The 23,952-nt window shown below is 35.5% G+C and overlaps 1 protein-coding gene across 1 annotated transcript in view; it reads left to right on the forward strand.

The window, feature by feature from the left end:
* The window catches only part of Tsp26A (Tetraspanin 26A), a 279,049-nt gene that overhangs the window by 101,539 nt on the left and 153,558 nt on the right, over positions 1–23,952 (forward strand). Inside the window, exon 3 of the mRNA XM_069842782.1 lies at positions 12,236–12,362. Within this exon, the coding sequence (XP_069698883.1) occupies positions 12,236–12,362 (127 nt within the window). The remainder of the gene's footprint in view (positions 1–12,235; positions 12,363–23,952) is intronic.

Genomic DNA, 23,952 nt, shown 5'->3' on the forward strand with positions numbered 1-23,952 from the left:
CAAAATGACCACTGGTGGACTTGGTCCACTCTGGTTGTGAGCCCCTCTTATTAAACACAAATTTTACAAACTAAAATTCAGACAATTATATCCCTAAATTTATGCTTTTGTGGTAGAAGAAATAAGAATAAATACATTTGCTCGTATTTTAAAATTTGGAAATTCTACAGAGACATTCTTAGGTGCCAGCAACGAAAGACAACCTTGAAGTTGACGCTAATTGCACATTCTTCAGGCGCAATTCTCTAATGTGATTTTCAGTCTTTTTGGAAGTGTAGGATACTATATTTGCAATGTTTACTTTCTTAAGAAAATGAATATATTAGACTGTGGATTCACTTCTCTCACATGGTCCACCACCCGTAGCGACTAGGAGCTGGCATCTGCTTGGTGTTGAGTTCAGCATATATTCACGCCGTCGGCGAATCTGAACACGCGATCCAGCAAGCCACAATTTCAGAATAGTCTCACACTTTAACGACCATTACACTCCAATTGGTAGTTTTCTGTTTACATCTAATTACACCAGAACATGCAAACTGCTGATACAACAAGTATTAAAACAATATTGGTACCCCTGGTCTAACATTTCCATGTAGCCTACTAGTTTTCTATTTGAATCGCTGTTTATTAAAAGGGCGGAAGTCATATTTTTTTCAAAATGCATTTTTTATTTATATGTGTTCTCTTACTATAGACACATCGATTTATGTTAAAAGTTAGTATAAATGATTAAAATATAACATAACATTTTATAATTTATGTTAAAAGGGCGGATATCCTGAAGGGAAATTTTCGCTGAAGAAAGACAATGTCAAAGACTTGAAAAAATTCACCCATACATTAAAAAAAATTGGACACAATTATGAAGATGTCATAAATTAGCACTCAGAGGTTTATATAGTAAAGGACCATACATTTATCACACATAAACTGTAATAATTACGATTGCAGATTGTGTTTGTACAAATTCAATGAATTCTATGTCTTGATAATTTTCTTAAGGTAAATAAGATATTATTCTACAAATTTGCCTTAAGAGTTTTTTTTATATTTTTTATGTAACATGTTCTTCATATTATACCAACTGTACATAATTATAGCACGAATGGCCGTACAGGCTCATGCGAAGGATCTTGTGTACATGAGTTTGTATAATTGTGTATCAATAAATGCACTTCATTCATTTATATTATACCATGTATTTCTCAGTAAGTAGCCTATGGCATTGTATAAAATTTCAAGAACACATATTTTGTTAAAAACTCATTATTTGTTAAAGGGGCGAAAGTCCCAAGGTAAACTAAGGCCCTATTCATTATTTTAATTAATGAAACAATTTAGAAACACTTTAATAAAGTGATCTGATGCTAAAACTAATTTTATTTTCAAGACTAAAAAGAAAGTTACAATTTTTGGACTTCCGTCCTTACAACACATAGCGATTCATTTGGCGTGTCGTCCACAAACACTTTTAAACCCACTTCTTGGATTCACCCAGTGTATTCCCCTGGCGCATTTCCTGTAGGAATTTTCCTACAGTCAATAATCTACAAACCCAGTACCTATCTCGAAACATATTTCAGAAGTGACTCTTTTGTGAAGTTATTGAGGGAATTGAAGAACAGTTTATTAAAATATTTGTAGATTTTATGAAAAAGGATTCCACAATAATTCATTTGTTTTCGTCTCTATCTGTTGTGATTTTGACAGTGCACTGGAACAGCTGCAATCACAATAAAATTCTATAAATTAATATCAGATGAAAAGTATATAGCTTTGAAGAATCACGCCTGACATATGATCTCCATGTTTTCATCGATATAGCCCTACATATTTAAATAAAGGTAAAGATAATGGTATCTCCGTCACACGCCATGAAGGCACTTGGGAGGGCATGGAGGTAGAGCCCCATGCTTTCCATGACCTCGGCACTAGAATGAGGTGGTGTGGTCGGCACCACGCTCCGACCGCCTTTTACCCCCGGGACAGAACCGGTACTCAATTTTATAGGAGGCTGAGTGAACCTCGGGGCCGTTCTGGAGGTTTGGCAACGAGAAAAATCCCGTCATCACTTGGGATCGAACCCCGGACCTTCCAGTCCGTAGCCAGCTGCTCTATCAACTGAGCTACCCGGCTGCCACATATGTAAACAAACATTTTCAAAACTGAATATTCAAAAATCAAAATTCAGATCGATCTTGAGTGATAAAGATCTTCAGGGCTTTTTGCTCCTCAGCAGCACTGAACAGAAACCAGATATCAGCAATCTATTATCTTAAAAAAAACTATCTTAAACTTACTGAAAAATTTCTGTCTAAATAACTAATACTCATATGCGATTTATTTTGCATTTTTATTTTTCCTCATTCCATCTCTGAAATTGTTGCCACTTGTTATGGAACATTCTGTACCCAAGTCCCTCCTCCTGTTGCACTGTAGATCAATATTCAAATCAGCTTTAGAGAATCACATAAAAGTGTTTTCTTTCATAACTCTGCCTAAATCTACCCAACCTGCTGAGTCCTTTCGCTCGCCTCTGCTCTCAGGATATCATTCGCATGAGGTTCTGACATTTTTAATGGATAATGATGTTGATGAATATTGCTGAAGGCAGTTGGCCTTTGTTATGAACATATATCAAACATGAAAACGAGCAGTGTTTGGATGTATTTTTATTAACAATTTTTACCCAAAGATTTTCCTTTGTGACAGAAATGTAAATAGAGATATGAGGTATACCTAAACAGCGATCGCTGTGTGTACAACGGCAAGGGCTTAAATTTCAGTTACGGTCAGGGATTCAAAGTCCGGCTAAGTTGTAATTAATTTGTCATTATGTCGTGTATTAGATAGACATCAATAGTTAATGTATTGTCCCTGACAAGGGTCAACTTGAGTTTAATGTAATGCCAAAGTTAAAATCAGTATAGCCGTAGAGGAGTACAGAAAGTACGGTAGAGAGTAGAATTCATATCTGTAGTGCTCGGTAAAAAATGCATATCAGAAATGGATGATTTTGAGTTGTGATCACTAGAGCCCGGATTTTATAAGTAAATGTTCTGTAAAAATATCGGCGAATCACACCAAAGGGATCATTATTCCGAAGTTTTAAGTTACATATTTTGTACATAATAAATATTTAGCGTATGTAACATATTTTCAATGATATTGAATATTTTGAAAGAATACATATTTTCACCAATTTTTCCTCGACTTGACTCATAAGTTACACGTTTGAAAATTGTTTATAAAGCTTGTCCCTTCGTCTCTAATGCATAAAAATAATTTAATGATTGAAAATAGTAACGTATTCTGTCAAAAAACACATCCCTTTGCCATGCTAACAGCGTATTCCGAATCTCACCGAACCGGTGGATAGCAATGGCGTCATGCTGCAGTGAAATAGGAACAAAACTGCTGGAAGATTCGATGGCTGTCATGGCGGCTGTACAAGTTGTTGTCTATGCTACGCTAGCAAGATTTTGCGAAATTTCCATACTGTCATCTCGTTCAAAGAAAAGAGAGCATAAACAATTTATTTCTTGAACCAGCAGCAATAACTGGTCCGTTGACATGTTCGCTCATAAGCCATTAACATATTGTTTTTACGTTGTGCTCATTACAAACAATACAGCAGAACCAAAGCAGAACACACCGCCATGACACAACAGTGCACGATGTCCTTCGTCTGCTAATTCCCGCCCTATACAAGAACCAATCAGATTCACTGATGGCTGCTGATGGAGACTGCCACCACCTCTGCAAGCTGATGGAACCGGTGCGACACTGATGGAGTATCAGTGACGTCATGGTTGAAATTCGGAACACCGTAATACGATCAGATTGCTCACCGCTGAGATTCGGAATACGCTCTAAGATTTTGTGTATCCCTTAAGAAGTAACGGTAAAGTAGGAAGAAATACCAATGCGAAGAGTGGGTCATTTTACTGCTACCGCGGTGGACAAAGTGAAAATTACCTTGTGGGTATGATCATTTGGCACAAACACTCCCAATCAGTTGCTCTGAAAGAAAACAGTAGTTCTTTCAGTTTTCTTGAGAAGCTTATCCTGACATCAGGCGACACAGCTATCTAGTCTACTGCTATGGCGCCAGTCGCATCCAAGTTAAAAAATTGGATTTCAATTGACGATGCCTTTACTAATGACGGCAAAATCATGCTGTGCAAAGTGTGACAAACGTATTTAAAAACTGAACTTCATATCATAAAAAAAAATGTAGTCCATCGAAAAAAAGTTGTTACACAAGAGTGGTGTTGGAACCTTATTCGTCTTCTACCAGTGAATTTAATAAAGATTTGTGCATGGCAATGGTTGCTCCAAACATACCTTGGTATAAACTTGGAGTGTCAAAGTTTAAAGCATTCCTATGCAAATACTGTAACTTCAATATTGCGGATTAATCAACACTCCGGAAAATTACTCGTATTTGAACTCTTGCTACGCTGCCACAATGGAACTGAACTTGGTGATTCCTACGTATGGATCCATTCACGGGACAATCAATGACCGCAGAAATTTTGGAAAAAATATATAATTATTAATTGCGCCTCCAAACAATAATTAAATGAGGTTGAATCACATGTGCACCTCTAACTTTTATATTAGTTTGCAAAAATACATTTCATCAAGCTTAGATTTTATGTTACATATTTTTTATTTATGACATGTTTATCTACATATTTTGCCATTTTTAACTACATATTTCTTATTTTCATATTACATAAAATCCGGGCTCTAGTCATCACTATGTGAATACAAAAAATGTAGATGGTATAAAGTGTATAATATGTCTATCCTCTTTTCTTATGATGTAGAACTTAGATTTCCAGCTCATCATAATGATATTGGACCTGATTTCAACATTCGTTTTTGCTCTACTTAAGATTTGTAATTTGTGACTTACGCCCTTTTACCGTGCACCATAGATATTTTCTGTACTTTAGCTGAGTTGGAAGGCGTTAATATGATTAGTAGACCTGGGATTTTAGGGCACTAAATAGTTATTTATGTATCAAGGGTGTTATGTTGATAATTAAGCACTGAGTGCAACAGATTTGCTAAACCGAGGCCCGTGGCCCGAGGGTTTGTAAATTGCCCGAGGTGTATTAATTATTAACAATTCCCCAGTTCCGTACAATAATTTATGTCTTTCTTCTTTACTAGAAAAGGAAATAAATATTAATATATCACATTAATTTGATGAATGTTTGTCAATGTTATATACGTCAGACTCAACAATGAAGTTACTAATTTTGTCATTAACAAAACTCAGTTTGAGAAGTTGTGTAAATTGAAAAAAAAATACTCTCTTGCAATTGTGTGTAACCATGTAATTTTTATTTCAATTCCGCTAAAGACTGTTTCGTGTTTCATTTTATTAATTTCTACATTTTGTATTTTGTTGAGTTTCAGAAGTTGTGTAAATTGAAATCATTACTCTTTTGCAATAGCCTGTAACCATGGCAAACTTTATAGGCCCGTGGGCATGTTATAAATCCCTAATGTCCGCGCGGACGTAATGTATTTCCTTAGATATCTCGTAACCAAGGAGTAAAACTACCATAATGTATAAGTGAGACATGAAGGTATATATAGACACCGAAAATAAGCTTATAAAAAAGGTAAAATAGTCATTTAAAATGCTATAAACAGGCCCTGAAAATTTTATTTAGTTCTAAGAAACAAAAGTTAGACTGTGGCATTAATAAAATTTAGAAATTTCTGAGTTTGAAGTAGTATGTGTAACTATGATTCAGATCATTAAATCATTCAATATTAATACACGACGATAATTTGCATGTCCATTATCGTTATAAAACTGAAAAAAGACATTAAATAGCTCAAGAGAAAAGTCCCCCAATACGACGAAATTTAAAATCACTGAGAAAATGTTGTTTAGTATTTTCTGGAAAATTATCTGAATTGCCTGGACATGTGGGGTTTCTGCAATTCACAACTGGTAACAAACATTTTTATTTCTTTGAAACAATTTTTAGGTAAAGAAGAGGCGAGGAACATTTTTTATCTTCTAAACAATTTTAAATTTATATTTAAGCATATAAATTTGAAGGAAGAAAACGTACACAAACATATAAAAATGCAAAATTATTTGAAACATATATTTAATTCTTCACAGATTCCTTTAAACCTATAAAACAACAAAGGAAAGCAAACTGATTTTTTTTTTTTTTTTTTTTTTTTTTTTAGTTTCTAAAAATTTCGGCATGTTCTGGACTTGTGGTGTTTCTGCAATTTACTGAATATAAAGTACTTAATACTGCAAATACATATGATTGAATAATAGCTACTGCGGATTCTAGAATTAATAATGCAATTTGGGTAACTTTATTGTTGGGTTTTTCCGAACCACCTGAAAAGCCTATGTAGGAATATTTCTATCGCATGAAAAACTGAGTTTGAGAAAAATTGTGACTTGTGAGGTTTTTGCATTTCACGATTCACATAAAGTATGTCCAACGATAGAATGTGATGTAAACACATGTATGTTGTGTTGAGGTCTCTGAATTGGCAGTGATTCTTTTGTTTGTTGTCATGTGAACAAATCTTTTGGTGTTCTCTAGTTTACATCACTTCATTCTTTACTCAACAGAGCACAGGGCCAATTTGTGTGCCTGAGTGCAAGGATCCTTCCCGGTCCTGTCGTTCGAGAGAAATGTCATCTAGATTCTTTAAGCTCCTGAAGATACTATTAAAATTGTTGGTATCATAAATCCGACATAAATTATAACACAACAATGAAATGTGATGGAATTTAAGAAACTGTTTAATTAACTTAAATCTTCTGATGCAAAAGAGACTCCAATGGTCCATTGATACAAAGGCACATGGATAATCTAACTCTCTTTCAGTTCTACTTTGTTGGTGTGTAGGCTTATAGTTTGATGCAATACTATTCTGACGTAGATAATATTTTGCATAATTTGCTTTTGAGTTCTGTGAGATTTGTATGCATAAAGTTTTGATTGTGCTTGAAGCCACTGGTGCGTATATTATTCGATAAACCATTCTTTTTTTTATTAATTTATAATTTTTAATTAATTTTATATAAGCTTTCAATATGCGGAATGTTTGAAAGCTAATACCCAGAGCCGGTATAGTGATTGTTTAGAAAATGATTAATAATCGCATTACTAAGTTTTTTTATTGTAATACAAATTTGAATGGATTAGTACAATGTTATGTATTGTGTAAATAGATCGGCTTGTGTTCCTGTGGAAAATAATATGAATTTTAGTCTCCATTTTTTGTATTTCTAGCAATATATACAGGTGGAAGTGAAATAACATTGCAGATTTTCAGAGCGAATAGCTCCTGTTGTATGTAACAAAAAAATGTAATGCCGTATTGGTGGAAAGTTAATAGTTTTCTCATAAATAAAAAGTGTTTTTTTTTTCTTTTTTCAAATGTTCTTATTCGATAACTATTGCGAGTAGAATTGTGATTTTTGTCCATATTGATAGAAAATCTAATAATCCCTCAGGCGTATTTCAATAGCGTGGGCGATTTTCGCGTAAATTTGATTTAAAACCACTAATTTCAAGCATTGAACGATGCGAGCAGATTGCAACATTGTAGCCAGAAAGGGAGATGGGAGGTAGTTCACTATAAGGCAAGACATGCCTGAGTTCGTTGACCTCTTACATTTGCATTACGAGAAGAAAGAGGCGGTGATGTTGCTAGGCTGCTGAAATTTCAAATGTAATTTTGTAATTAACCGTGTTTTTAATCCCAAAGAGTAATATAGGTTTTCTATTCATTTAAGTGTACCCTATCATCCCATTCAATCTGCAGGTTTATTTCACTTCCATCCTGTATGTATATAAGGACTGTAGACTCTGTTTTACTTTTTAAATTTATAAAAAATGTTAAAAAGTATTGTGGCGCAGCAAAAAAAATCTATTTTTATATTTTTACTAACAGAGTCAGAACTAATATAGCGATACACCAAGGTAATGCTATTAGTTTTGTATGACCAGACTTCTTTTCTATCTTCTTGGGATAAGTAGGCCTACTGCTCTTTACAAAGCAATTCTGGAAATATCCTGTTACAACAGTGTGTATTTCCCAGCCCAAATGTTTACTAGATTGTTTGTCCTTGGCATAAAAAACAAAATTCTCTGAAAATAATCTTCTTCTTATTATTATATTTACCAAGTCTCCAGAAAATCGTTGTTTTGGGGTTTGACTGTAATTATATTTTAGCATATTTAAGAGATAAAATTGTTTTTGGTACCCAGTCTGTATGCCTGTTCGTATAACGATGTCGTGTTATAGTATATACAGGATGTAACACAATACTTGTAGAAATTTTGGGAGCGAGTTCTCCACAACAAAACAAGAATAATCATAATGCCTTGTTTGTGCTGTTCAATGACAAAAATACAGATGTCAAATTTAAATTAAAAAATGTCCTTCGCGTGCTTCAACACGCACGCATGGACACGTCGAATCGTGTACTGGTGTCCCCTTTGAAAGACCCCAGGACGGTTCCGAAGGCTTCTACAGTACGTTGGTGAAGCGTGTCTTCATTTTCAATATCTGCTGCATAAACTAGGGCTTTCAGGTGCCCTCACAGATAAAAATCCCAACGATTGAGGTCGGGCGAACGTGCAGGCCATGGAACTGGTCCACTCCTGCCTATTGATCTGCTGCAGTACAAACATCCGTATATAAAGTTGAATGCCATATTTCAATTTTATAACATTATAACTCATAACCAAACATTTACGGACATAAATTCATGTGCGAATCTTTCTTGTTTTGGTTTGAAAAACACTCTGTATGTATTTCTTAATATGAGTACAATATTTACGAATTTTATAAAAAGTGATTTGTAGGTTCTGAAAATAATTACGATACATCCATTAATTCAGGAGATACAGTTATACACAGCAAACTCTTAACATTATTAGTCTGTAGCAATTTCCGCGTTGATAAAATATCCATAATTCTGATTGCTTATCCAAGATTTATCCAATTAGTGAAAGAAATGTTAAATAGGCCTACTGAAAAATCGTCAAACAACAGACACACGGTGATCTTAGATTTGGCTATTCATCCAATTCCTTTTAAAATCATTCAGTTAAGACGCAGAAAAAGCTATGACGCTATGAAAATGAGATTCCATGATATTCACGGGAAGATGTGCAGTACAGTAGGCCCTTTATTATCCAGCGAGAGAGGCAGGCAGACAGAGAGCGAGCGAAAGAGAGAGGTTTTTGGCATACTCTCTAATGTACTTACAAATGCATGTAACGTAACTTACCCCATTGCAGTGGACATACTCTCGTGGTCTGAGGATTATTCGTATTGGTATATTTCGCTTGAAATAACTATAGTAATATTGTCACTTTACCCGAGTCCTAGCGTCATGGTCTAAGGCATCATGCTTGGATTCGGGTTATGGAATGATCATTGGTTTATGTCCACGTGGGGGAAGAAATTCTTTCATGAAATTTCGGCCAGTTATGGTGCCAGTACCCGCCCAGCCTCTTGATTAATTGGGGAGCTACGCTATGTAGTGAAATCAGATTTCGAAAACCAGGTCTAACAGCTAGGAAGATCATCGTCCTGACCCCGTACTGGTTGGATGACCGTTCGCCTCTGCTGAGGCATGAGGGCGTGAGGCTAGCAGTCAGTTGGTCGGCCTTGGCACTTCATGGGTTATCGCGCTACGGTATGTCATGTATAGCTGTTTTTCGATTAATTTCAATTCTGGAAGATACAACACTTACCGTATTGAAATCTTCATGAAAACGGAGATTCAATTCGATCTGAGTCTCAAGGTCATCTAAAATGTGGGATCGGATCGCATTCAGTTCGAACTGAGTTCCATGAAAACAGGTACCGTATTCAATATGATCCCAATACGCTAAGCGCGTGATCGATCATTTGTTTGATGTGTCAGCTGTTTTACCAACAGCGAGGGCAATATGTATGTTGAAAAAGAGTGTTGTAAAACATATTATTTCGTGTTTTGCTAGAAGTCAACATTACCAGTATTCATTAACAGCTAGAATATTAAGTTTTTCATGCGCCTCATTTGGAAAACGAACTTTGTTTGTAGCTAATGCCTGCAGAGTGACCAACACGCTAATATGTCGATGACATTGTTAACCAACATAACTACTTTCGAAACTTCAGATCGTTTTCAATACATGTAGAAAATTGCATGAAAACAGGGATCGTATTCAGATCGATTTGAATACTCCATGAAAACGTAGTAGTTGTAAGCTTACATTCCGTTTCGAATTAACAGTGAAGTTCTCCAGAGTGGACCGTGCATGCTTCCAGTGATTACTTCGTCCGCACGAGGTTAGCGCATTAACTATGACGTCACGACGTGTTGGACGTATTTTTATAGGATTTGTCAGCAACGCATACCACCAGTAGGTCAGCAGTCGAGTGGCGACCTCGAATAAAATGGAGCGAAATTCGATGTCCGTTACTTTTCTTACGTATGTGGCAGAAAAATAAAGTCTTCTGAGGGCTGATATTCAAACACATTAAATTTCCCAACTATTGCTCCATTATTTATTTATTTATTTATTTATTTATTTATTTATTTATTTATTTACTTATTTATTTACACATTTACTCATTTATTTACTCATTTACTCATTTGTTTACTCATTTACTCATTTATTTATTTCAGGGTAAAGCCCCAATTACAATGGACAGTACAGATATTTGTTTAAAACATAGAATTGCAAATAACATGACAAAAGATATAAAACAGATACAAATGCAAGATACAAGTGTAAATAGAAATTAAAAATTAAAAATTAAAAAAAAAAAAGACAAATAGATACTACCTAAATAAAAGACACAGATGTAGATGAGGGGCACACAACCAGAGTGGACCAAGTTCACCTGTGGTCAGTTTGTGGATTAATACAATTTCGTATGAATAAAACTTAGATTTATTCATTGCCATAACAAACAAAGTCCATAACTCATTTGTTACTCCACAGAGGGCAGCATTTCCTATGGAAGTTGAAGGTTGCTAAGCATGAGCCAGGAACTTTAAGACTCAATATCTCAGAACTATTCCAGATGGACTTGGTCCACTCTGGTTGTGAACCCCTTGATATAAATGAAAAATACAAAATAAAAATAATTAAAAATAGATAGTATAGATATCACAGCCAAAAATGTAAAATATAGCTATAATTGGCAAATTACAGAGTAACAAATAGATAGCAATATTATTTAAAATCAACTACTTCCAGTATATATATATTAATAAGAAAATGTTTATCTTTCATGTAAAAAATGCCGAAATTAAATCTATGTTTTACATATTTCATTGAAATTTGAACATATTTTTAACACTGGTGAATTTTTATGTGCTGAAGTTTGTTTTTTTTATATAATATTGACGATTTCTTAAATGTGATGTTCTAGGGTAAATCTAGATTTGTGATAATATTTCGCTATTATCCAGTAGACCGTTGAATATTTTATGTAATAAGAGTTGCCCAGCAAGTAATCTACTACTTCCAAGAGACATTAAATTAAATTCAGCAAGTAGATTGTTGTACGAAATTTTGTTATGGAGGGCCGAACAATGATATTATCATACTTACATACATACATACATACATACATACATACTAATAACTTTAGAAAACTGAAAAAATAAATAAATAAAAACGGGTAATCAAAAAGATTCTAGATAATGATAGAGTAGTAGTTTCTATCCGAATTTTTACAACAGAAACAATTGCATATTACTCCAGTTATACTTTTTGGCACACTGTAATCGTTGGCACCCTACTGCATGAGGAAATGTCTAGAATTTCAGTGCTAAATAACTCGGAAATTAACCAAATTTTAAGTTTTCATAACGTATAAATGACAATGTATTTATGTTGACTATAAAAAAGTAATAATTTGAATCGATTTTTCCGTGCTGAATTGAGGGATATTAACTTTTGTAGCATGATCGTAAAAAATTGTGAAGTTCCTGTTTATTCATTTGTTTCTTTCTTGTTTTCGGTTTCCTTAAAGTCGCCATTTTATACTTATTCAGTTCAAAATGTCGTTAACACAGGGTTGTAGTGATTCAGTATAAAGTTACCGTGGGTCGTTTCAGATATGAATCAAGTGCGGAGAAAGAGCACAGCTCAGCAAAGCACAGTACACACTGCGGGAGTATGTGCAGTTCACATTGTAATGTTTTATTTTGTTGCAGTTGCTGGGGCTGGGCATCTTGGCTGTCGGCATCTGGGCGTGGACGGAGAAAGACACGTTCAACAACCTGAGTCGCCTCACCAACATCGCCCTGGACCCAGCCTTCATATTGATATTAGTGGGTGAGTACCCGCGCTTGCATTTCCTTAATGTAGGATTATCATAAGCTTCGCATTCCCGGCCAGTTCATTATGTAGAAGGGTACTTATTTTATGTTGTATTTTTGTACTGCATATTTGATTTTACTTATATTAAATTAAGTACATAAAATATATTTAAAAAATCAGGAACACCCGTATGATCAAAACTCGTCTTCTGGTTTAGTTCCATATAATAGAAAAAATACAAAAGTTAATACACAAATATATTGTATAAAAATAGAAATAAAAACAAAAATAAAAGAACAAAATAATAACACAAACGTTATACGTAGGATCAATTTAAATATAATTTATTATAATGTGTTTAATTTTTTATTCAGTTCAATAACGGACAATTTTAAAAAATTCAGGTTGCATTAGTCCACAAGTAGTATCTGCAGTGCCTGGGAAAAGTGACATAAGTCAGTTTCCACAAACCTTTTTTGATAATTATTGACAACTTACGGAACATCTGCTCGCTTGGAAAAAGAGACATAAGTATTTCTCCCATTACAATAATTCATACAGAAAAAAATCAAATCTATATAAACCAGTGTAAGTTGTCAATAAATTATCAACAAATGTTTGTGGAAACTGACTTATGTCACTTTTCCCAGGCACTGCAGATATAGCCTAAAGCTTTTTGGCCTACGATAAACTTGTAGACGATATTGAGACATTTGGTCTACACTTTTCAATCGTAACTACGGAAATGGCTTTTTCTATTATTAAATCCTAGACTGATATTAACGATTTCTTTTGGATATCTCTAAGTAAATTTGTGGTAATGGAGCCTCGAACGTCCAATTTTCGTATTTTTTACCCCTGTGGGTATTTTGAAATTCTATAATGTAAGCAAATTTCGTTTTGATTTTAATTATTTGATATGTTACATTACAGTTGCTTTACCTACTAGACCATTACGCGACTGTAGACATTGTTGTTAATATATTTCATGGCTGCTTATCCATAGACAATTGAGGCGTTCAGACCTAAAGTGGATCAAGTACATGACACGTAGTTTTGAGATAATAGGATTTAAAGTTAACTTGCTTTAGTGGATTATCTAATTTCACTAGCAATAATTTTATTGCTCCATTCTCAAATTCTAGATTTATAAAATACACTACCTACCAAAAAGTAATTGGGCACTGTTTTTTTGTCCCTTTAGAACCTCGTGGTACCATCTTTTGTTGCTATAATAGCAGCCACCCTGTCAGGTATGCTTTCCTCTAGTTTGTGTAGGATATCCACTGGAATGCGTCGCCATTCCTTTTGCAACATGGCACTCAGTTGCACAATGGAAGTTGGCTCCATGTTTCGGCGGCTACTATGCAGTGGTATGCAGACAATAATGTTCACCGGTTGGACTGGCCTCCACAAAGTCCTGATCTCAATCCCATTGAGCACCTTTGGGACGCGGTGATTGAGGTCTCGGGAGATGCGGCAAACTTCCATTGTCCAACTGAGTGCCATGTTGCAAGAGGAATGGCTACGCATTCCAGTGGATATCCTACACAAACTAGTGGAGAGCATGCCTGACAGGGTGGCTGCTGTTATTGCAGCAATAGGTGGTACCACGAGTTTTAAAGGGGTAAAAACAGTGCCCAATTACTTTTTGGTAGATAGTGTATAAACAATTGTGATGTTAATTGATGCAACGCTTTGGTGACTTGATCCACTATGGCTCAGAACATCGTGAAGAAATAATCTGAGCCAAATGTGACTGGTGTCAACTACTGGCGAATGCTTGGAATTAAGATTTCATCCATTACTACTCGGAAAAGATCCAACTTCAGATTATCAGAAAATGAATTAAACTCAGTTTATGAAAATTTGTGACTTGATTCACTTTAGCTCTGAACGCCTCAATTCTGAGAACCACCTTTCCATGTAGTGGACTTATATACGGGTAAAACGAATCAACATTGTCGTATTCACAGGAAGGAGATAAGCACCAGTTACTCTGTTTCTAGGAGACGATCGTATCATATTCTTTATGCTCCAGGAGTGAAATATCTAGGATTGTACGTGAACTACGAACTCATATGCAGTACCCATTGTTTTGCTGCAGAGCGCGCGAGCATTTTGTCTAGTCGTGGCAGTTTGATTTGCATAAAATTCATACACTGATCTTCAAATTAGGTCATGATTAAATCGATTCTGCACAAACCTGTTCTGCTGTTTTGGACACATTTCCCTTTTTGGTGTGGAGTATTTTGCTATATCTAGCGCAACTATTTTCTTCAACGTTCAGCGCGGTACTTCTGTTGCAGCTATGATTTTGTAAGTGGGTCGTGTGGCATTTTGAGTGGTTTTTGCTAACGGTGTATGTATGAGTTTACCACGTCCAATTTGTAACACACAACGTTCATTTTATTAATATTTCGAGACGCAGACTCCCAAGGATGCTACTTTATAACAACTGGTTTACACTTGAACTAATTCCAGCGCAGAATTTAGTTTCAACTCGTAAGCGAAGAATAACAACAAATCTCTTCTTCTGGTAAGGTGTTGCAGACACGCTTGATTTGCTTCTAGCTGTCCTATGCCGATGCTTTTCACTGATTTCAACATAGACTGATGACACCCCTTCCCACTGGCTAAAACATCAGTGAACGAACAGTATTTTATGATCGAGTAAAACATTAAAAATTCCATTCAGATTGGTCGACTTCGGAATTTCAATCCGATGTTTTACTACTGAGCCACCGGCGTGGCTTAGTCGGTTAAGGCGCTTGCCTGCCGGTCTGAAGTTGCGTTCGGGCGCGGATTCGATCCCCGCTTGGCCTGATTACCTGGTTGGGTTTTTTCCGAGGTTTTCCCCAACCGTAAGATGAATACCAGTAATCTATGGCGAATCCTCGGCCTCATCTCTCCAAATACCATCTCGCTATCACCAATCTCATCGACGCTAAATAACCTAGTAATTGATAACCAACCTATATATATATATATATATATATATATATATATATATACACACGCGGTGAATCGTAAATAACGTCATTCATTTCAGGAGGTTTTTTCAAGCAAAAAGTTTAATACAGTTTTGCTCCTTTTCGCTTCCTTTTCAAGATGAAAAATGTTGTATATGAATCATTATTTCATAGTGTGTTTTAGGAAAGCCATTGAATTAATTCCCAATATGCTCGGTCAATTCAAGAGAGCGGTGTATTATGATAATAAATGTATGAAAAAATATATATTTTTGGGCGTCAAATATGCAGAAATTTGATTCGAACAAATTTAACATTGTAATTTTCTTTTGCTGAACGAAAAGTTACATATGATCGGATTAAATTTTTGCATATTTAAAAGACGAATCTAAAATTCTTTCAATCATCCCTCTACTGATCAGATGGTAGGCAAGTGATGCCAGAATAGTGTGATGTATTAACTCATTGCCGTTGCTAGGCAACTGACGTCAGATGTTGAAATTTCCGTAATGGTTTATTCATTTTATCCTCGAACATAAACGGTTCAGTTAAAAAAGAAGAAAAAAAAACAATTATATAGACATATTCTTCATGAAACATAAAATACCGTAAACTGGGGTAAAGAGGATCACATGTGGTAAAGTGATCATATATGTATTGCCTAGATAAGGCAGCGCCACATGGATCACACATGAAAAGAAAACCTTTCTTCTATAAGTGCCACTAAAAATAGTTTTCTTTGCATGTGTGAACCATGTGGCGCTGACTTATCTAACAATACACATATGATCCACTTTACCACATGTGATCCTCTTTACCCCAGTTTACGGTACAGTGTGTACCGCAAAACAATAGAAGTCGCCCAACATGCATTAGTATAAGGCGCTGTCAGAAATACTGTTCAATAATATTTGCGAAAAAAAAAAAAAACACAATAAATCAATCTCATCAAAACCTCAAGTGCAGCGAGTAAATTTCACATAATACAAATAAAAACAGAAGAGATAGTCGACTTCAAAAAATGACCTCACCTCAACTTTAAAGTAAAACCGCTTTCTATGAGAAGCTATGGAAAACAAGAACCAGAAAGTAATATTTCATTATTTTATCCTCATTCTATGAATTTGTATTTACTCCAGAAAAACCAGGTGAAGTGATCGCAAAATATGACATAGATAACGATATTAGGCCTATTGCAGAAATTTTCAGTCTTTCAAAAGTAGAAGATTTTTGCGCTCCACTATCTAACAACACAGGATATCCATCTTACAATGACAAGTTACCTATCCGCCAACTAAAAATAGCAGACATTGCAAATGTGGATTAGTACATATCTTCAGAATTTAAAGAGTTTCACCAGGAAATGTTGCACTGGTCACGTACGGCGGCAGATCACATGCCAAAAGAGGACTTCTGATTGATTTTTGTAGGTTATTTTTCTTGAAATATTCATTGTCATCTAATATTTGTCAATGAATAATTTTTTTATATTACACCTTGTGTTATTGTTTTAACTACTTTTCTTTTTAAATTCTTCACATCTCCAAAATAAAAAAACCAAAAATATCATGTCATAATATCTTAAATATATTTTTTTCTTTGATATTATATTATGTTTTGACCATAAAATGCTAACTTTAAAAATTTTTGTTGTTTTTGATACAATGGTTTAAAAATATATATTTTTTTTTAATTCCTGAACATTTTTGCTTTTCAGAGATGTGCCCTTTACGAAATTGCACATTCAATTATAAAGATCGTTAAGGATGAATGTTATTATTTTGTGTATTTATGTTATGTAATTAATGCAATAAATAAAAATTTTATCGGAAAGAGTATAAATAAAACATTAGTTGTTCTGATGAAATTTGCACTTATTTTCTTAATTACATAACACAAACACACAAACCATCAATAACATCGTCATCAGGTTCTTATCTGAAAGCAGTTATATAGCTATTTTGTTGTTCTGTACGGTGTTCCGTTCCCTTCGAGATATATATCATATGCGACGAGCTTTTCCACCAGCATCCAATCAGAAGATTCCATTGAAACGTTTTCACCCCCTGGTGTGCACTATGTTTTTTTTTTTTTTTTTTTTTTTCAATAAACACATCCAGATCTCTTTATTGCCGTTACAAAATTGATAGGTCAATGTAAACAGAAAGAGTCCTGGTTTACATGATTGGGATCTATTACAAAATAAACTATCCGATTGTCAGTCAATTCAAGGATCACACCTACAGTAGATTAAAGGACTGAATTTTCCAAACTATAGAAATCGAAACATTAAATAGAAATTTTGTCCAGTGAAGATAAAAAAGTACACTAAACACAATGACTTGTCTGAAGAAAAGTACTGTGGCTTAAGTTGAATAATTAATAAAATAAAAACTAACAAAAATAATCTATTGAAACACGTGATATATAGTACAGCCTCAGATACTGTAAATAATAATTATACACATAATAATATTACCTATAGCCTATCAGCCTAATATTAACTCTCAAGGGTGAATTTTACAATGGCCGTTGCAAACATCATAGACTGTACACTGTCCTGTTATGACTTGAATATTTTCAACTGTATCTTTTTTCCCTAATATGATACATTGTAGGCTATGAATTTAAAACATTTAATCTTGTTTTTATGCAAATGCGGCTGCATTTGGAATGTATCGTGCCGTCGAACAATGAGGTAGTGGAAACATCTATTCATAAGGCAGTGGACAATGCTGCGCTCGCTTGTTTTTCTGTCCATCTCGACATGATTATCGATCAACTCATGCGGACTTATAAAAATGAGCCCACGCTCCGAGATATATGGCATAAAACAAAAAACGGCCGGTCCTACGTTCTTCATTAGTAGCTCTCATTTGTACTCCATATCGTGAAAGCGTGGAAGATAAAAGAAGTGCAGATACTGCCAATGTGAATTATAAACTACAAGTGAGATTAAAACACGGCACTCGGCCTTTCTGTGAATTTCTAAGGATTTCCCAGTAATGAAAAGACTTTCTGAGAGCATATTTCATAAAAGAATAATTATACAAACATTAGACTCCCTACTTAGTCATCGTCCGTGTTTGTGCGTTCATGCATGCACGATGGCGTAGAGACCCAAGCATCGGTTCTCGCTTCTCTTACCATGTTAGTAAACATTAGATCATGTTAGTGTTAGTGCTCTTGATATACTCAAACATCCATTTTTTAAATGTATTTTCGTGACCACCACTTTTACTGTACTTATCAGCTAGAGCTGTAGACTAAATATAAACTTTTTGTCTTCGTTCTTTCCCAGTCATGCTGGGATTCTCTTTCGAGATAGGAAGGGAAATTTCTCAAAAGTAATCGTAAGTCATTCAAATCTGCCTGTACTACTTATACTGGGTGAACAATCCTCCGCGCGCCCGCTTCCACTGCTTGCAAGTCATGGGCGAGTCATGCCGATAACCACGGTGAACAGGTATCAGGGAGTCCGCAGTAAATATACCTACATTTTGCCGAGTAAGTTGTTATTAAAACACTTAAAATACACTAATAAACACTTAAATCTATCTACAGTTTGTCGCGTAAGTTATTGCTGATAAAAAAAGGTAAAAGGTAAAGGTATCCCCGTCACACGCCATGAAGGCACTTGGGGGTTATGGAGGTAGAGCACCATGCTTTCCATGACCTCGGCACTAGAATGAAGTGGTGTGGTCGGCACCACGCTCCGACCGCCTTTTACCCCCGAGAAAGACCCGGTACTCAATTTTATAGGAGGCTGAATGAACCTCGGGTCCGTTCTGAAAGTTTAGCAACGAGAAAATTCCCGTCACCACTTGGGATCGAACCCCGGACCTTCCAGTCCGTAGCCAGCTGCTCTACCAACTCAGCTACCCGGCCGCAATAAACACAAAAAAAAACACTAATACAGTTTGAATCGAACTTCGATTTGGAATTTGGACACCAGGGAATCTTTCTTGAAATTATCTCCTTACAGCACGAACCGATTCTGTATACTCATATGAATCATACATGGATACTCTTTGGGGAATAGAATACGTGAATTGAGCCATGTTAACTTAATTAACATACTGTATTATTCTGTATTAGGCCTACTTCGCCTAAAGAACACGTGCTTATCTTGCAAGAGTACAACTCACACTGACGTCTGACGCGACCTTCAGCGCGATGGAGGCTTAGCAGCCGGTTCCTCCGACTAGCCGTGAAAGCGTGGGCGCGCGAAAGATTGTTCACCCAGTAGTTAGAGGTGCGACTTCAATAACGAAAACTGGAAATATTACTTAAGTTTGAAGTGGCAGCTAAGTTTCTGAACGTAAATTTCCTTTATAGTATTGGTTTATGTACCGATTTTCAAGTAGGATTATGAACTGATGTTACGGGAAATTCCCTTGTGAAGAATAAGAGACGGAACTTTACTTAAACACATGTTTTTCGATTACCCATTATGTTTAACTTTTCTTCATCAGGTAAGCCTGTAGACTATACCCTTTGTCTCTGATCATATGATACGTGCGTCATACTGACTTTATTGGCAGCAGATAGGGTAGGTAAGAAATATCTTACGTGTGTTTGAAAGAACGATATTCGTTTCATAGTTACTCTGATGCAAATATTGTGGCCAGAATGTTACACAAATCTTCATGTACTGTAGCTTGAAGTGTGTCTTCGCTATCGAAAAGTAAGAAGATTATAATTCAAGTTTTTAATGACAGCTAAATTTTAGGGTATTTATCTGTGTGTACTTTCAAGTTGGGTTGGGTTACAAGCTGACAATGCGAAGGATCTCTTAAGAAGAGTGAAAGATGATCGCCGGTGCTCTTGGCAATTGCAACTCTCATGTGTGCAACTCTATTAATGTGTACTAATTAATAGGTAACCGTGTTAACACATGCTGTTTCTACTTAATTGTGACATCAGCTTCAACGACCAGTCTTTCCCTCTCTATGACTCATTTGTTATTCATTGTCTCGACATACCAACCTCGGTTTGTCAGAGAACGCCTTAATTTTCATTCCATACAAGAAGACTCTTGCGTTGAAAAGTACGTGCCCTAAGCACTTCCTATTAGCTACAGGACAAAGAATCTCTTTATGGCGCTCAAAACACGATGTTAGTTAGTCCCCTGTCTTAAAGCACAACCTGTCATATATATTCCATTTCTTAATGGAAAATGTGTTGTTTTTCTGAACACGGGATAGATATACGATACATAAAGCATTTCGAAAACCATTACAGGCTGTGAAGAAAGAATGTAATTTCTACGCAAGGTTGAGCACGAACCGTTGGAAGTGAGGCATGATAGCTTGACAAAAAGGTTGTGTAATTTGTATTTAAATTTGGAGAAATATGTCGTCGATTTTCAAAAGGGGACACGTCCAAAATAACAAAGTGTTGGAAAATCGCAAAAAAACCGTAACTCACTTAAAAAATTAAAATTTTCATGAATCCTGAATGTATGTTTCCATAGTGATCTAATTAAAAAATATATATATATAAACCATTCAATTTGTTAATTTAGTTATAATTTTTGCGATTTTCAAACACTTTGTCATCTTGTGCATATCCCCTTTTGCAAATCGACGATAGAAATAGCAGTAGCATATCCAAGATTTTCCTTCTACACAAAAAGCTATACTCATTTTAACGGGGTCTACATATGACGCTCACAGTAGACCACTATTTATTCAAGAAAAAAATTAACTGTCATAAATTTATATATATATATATATGTGTATATATATTTCAATATCTAATGAACATTAAGAAAAATCTTAATACTTATGACCCTAAAACAGAAGTTCATCACCATAATAGAAGATACAATTATTGTCTTTCAACCTAGAGTTAGATTAAGTAAGTCCAAAAAAATGCTTCACCTCTGTTGCTATAACAATGTTTAATAAGTTACCACAAAAGGCACATGATGCAAGTTATAGGCCTATACAATTTAAATCTGTTTTGTATAACTGGTTAATCAACTATCCATTCTATAATATTGGTGAATTTTTTATTCCACTGTAAATGTAATCTAAATTTCTAAGCTGCATTGCTCTGTATACTTGCTTACTGACTGACTTTTAAGGAACCCGAACGTTCATTGCCGCCCTCACATAAGCCCGCCATTGGCCCCTATCCAGAGCAAAATTAATCCAGTCTCTATCATATTCCACCTCCCTCAAATCCATTTTAATATTATCTTCCCATCTACGTCTCGGTCTCCCCAAAGGTCTTTTTCCCTCCGGGCTCCCAACTAACAATCTATATGCATTTCTGGATTCGTCCATACGTGCTACATGCCCTGCCCATCTCAAACGTCTGGATTTAATGTTCCTAATTATGTCAGGTGAGGAATACAATGCGTGCAGTTCTGTGTTGTGTAACTTTCTCCATTCTCCTTTAACTTCATCCCTCTTAGCCCCAAATATTTTTCTAAGCACCTTTTCTAACACCCTTAACCTATGTTCCTCTCTCAAAGTGAGAGTCCAAATTTTTACAACCATAAAGAACAACGGTAATATAACTGTTTTATAAATTCTAACTTTCAGATTTTTTGACAGCAGACTGGATGATAAAAGCTTCTCAACCGAATAATAACAGGCATTTCCCATATTTATTCTGTGTTTAATTTCCTCCCGAGTATCATTTATATTTGTTACTGTTGCTCCCAGGTATTTGAATTTTTCCACCTCTTCAAAAGATAAATTTCCAATTTTTATATTTTTGTTTCGTACAATATTCTCGTCACGAGACATAATCATATACTTTGTCTTTTCGGGATTTACTTCCAAACCTATCTCTTCCATTGCTCTGTATTATTACGATTATTATTATATTGGTTATTGCTACTATTATTACCAGTATTGTATTTTGTATGTATTGTTGTATTCATCTGTTTTTATATTTTATGTCAAATATTATTTTATGTCTCTTTTAATTTAGTACTTTTTTTTATGTCTATTACAATAAACTGTTGCTCATGACATTAATAAACGATATGGCTGCGTAACTTCTCAAAACACAAACCCAAACACGAAGACGGAAACGGTGCTCAGTCAGTCAGATTCTGTATGCTCTTTATTCTGTATTAGAATATGGTTTCGGTGCTGTGGTGTGTTAAAATTGCTTATCGTTAATGCTCTGCGAAATGTAGGCCTAATAGTGTAGGCTATAATGGCTGTTGTCCGTAATTCAGGCTTTCAGGACTCAAACATCATAAGGATAAATCTTATATAAACCAGTCAGTTACCTGATGTGCACGCTTCGTAATGTAAGTACAGTATATTCTTGTAAAAATTTCGCATGCATCGTGTTAGGTTGTTAGTTTAAAATAATTACCTGTCATGTCACGCCATATGTCATTGCTCCACACGTGTCGATGCATGCCTCGTTTTCCGGCGCGAACGTAAGACCAATCAGCGGTCATGACTCGAAAGGATTTTGCGTTATGTTTATTGACATGCGGAGTCTTTTTGTACGGAATGAAGATAAGCTTCTTTGTACAGAACGCTACCGGCACTTAGAACTTTTTTAAAGTTATTTTTGTCTGTGTTTAAGTCATAATCTGTTGTTACTCTCACGTGGCGCACCGGTGGTCGGCTTTCGATACCGGAGACCAAGGTTTGTGTCCTGATAAGATAAACTGGAACTTGTGGTGGACAAAAGGAGAATTGATTTTTTTTTTCTAGAATAAGTATCTTAGTTTTTTTTTTTCACTATTTCAATTCCATCATTTCATTGGTTCAATAATCAACGGGAAAGTTGTCGTTTACTGTAAGTAAATTCTTATAATCGGTCACGACTCATTTGAGTTATCCCTTCCGTCCCTTATAAGCGTATTCGTAAACATGCTTTAACCTGTTCCGTGGTAGTGACTGCTCACCGCATTCTTACGTTGGCGTGTCACACATACTTCGTGCCGAATTATATTCGAATGTTAATGAGGTGGAATTGTAAATGACTGTTCAGATACTATTGTGGATACGGAAATTACTGCACGTTTTATCAGCATGGTCGGTAGACATGTTCGTGTTTCCATCTCACGACAGTTCATTTCCCACGTTTTGGCCACATTTAAAAGAAATACTTCCCGCCGCCTTCCTTTCGTTCTGTTCCTTCTTGAATTACAACTGAAGAATTTCCTCACATTGGCTTTAATAATTATACAAGTCGGTAATGTTGAAACATTGAGTATGTACAGGATGAAGAGAAATGTGATAAACTGCAAGGGGTAATATAGCAGACCATTGGTGTTAATTTCACTTTTCTGGACACTGGAATCGTGCTGTTCCCATATCGGTAGCAGGAATGGTTTAGAACTTGAAATTTCTTTGTCTTTTTTTAAGTTTTAGTTGGTTATTTAAGGTTTTTCATCTTGTAGATACGGCTACGAAAACACTGCGACTATACAAACACGAGGTATCGGCACGCAAGAGGGGGGTGCTGTGCGTAGCAAGGGGTGTACGCGCCATTGTCTGGATCGATCTGTCGCTCCCACCACCCAAACACAGAGGCGGGTTGCATAATCAGTAGAAGAGCGGGGTCGCTTTGTCAACACAATAACTTACGTTCCCCCACCCCGATTTCGTATCCATAAGAGAAAGTTGCTTGTTAAGGCGCGCAATGTA

Source organism: Periplaneta americana, chromosome 13 (assembly GCF_040183065.1).
Source record: "Periplaneta americana isolate PAMFEO1 chromosome 13, P.americana_PAMFEO1_priV1, whole genome shotgun sequence".
Lineage (NCBI taxonomy): Eukaryota > Metazoa > Arthropoda > Insecta > Blattodea > Blattidae > Periplaneta > Periplaneta americana.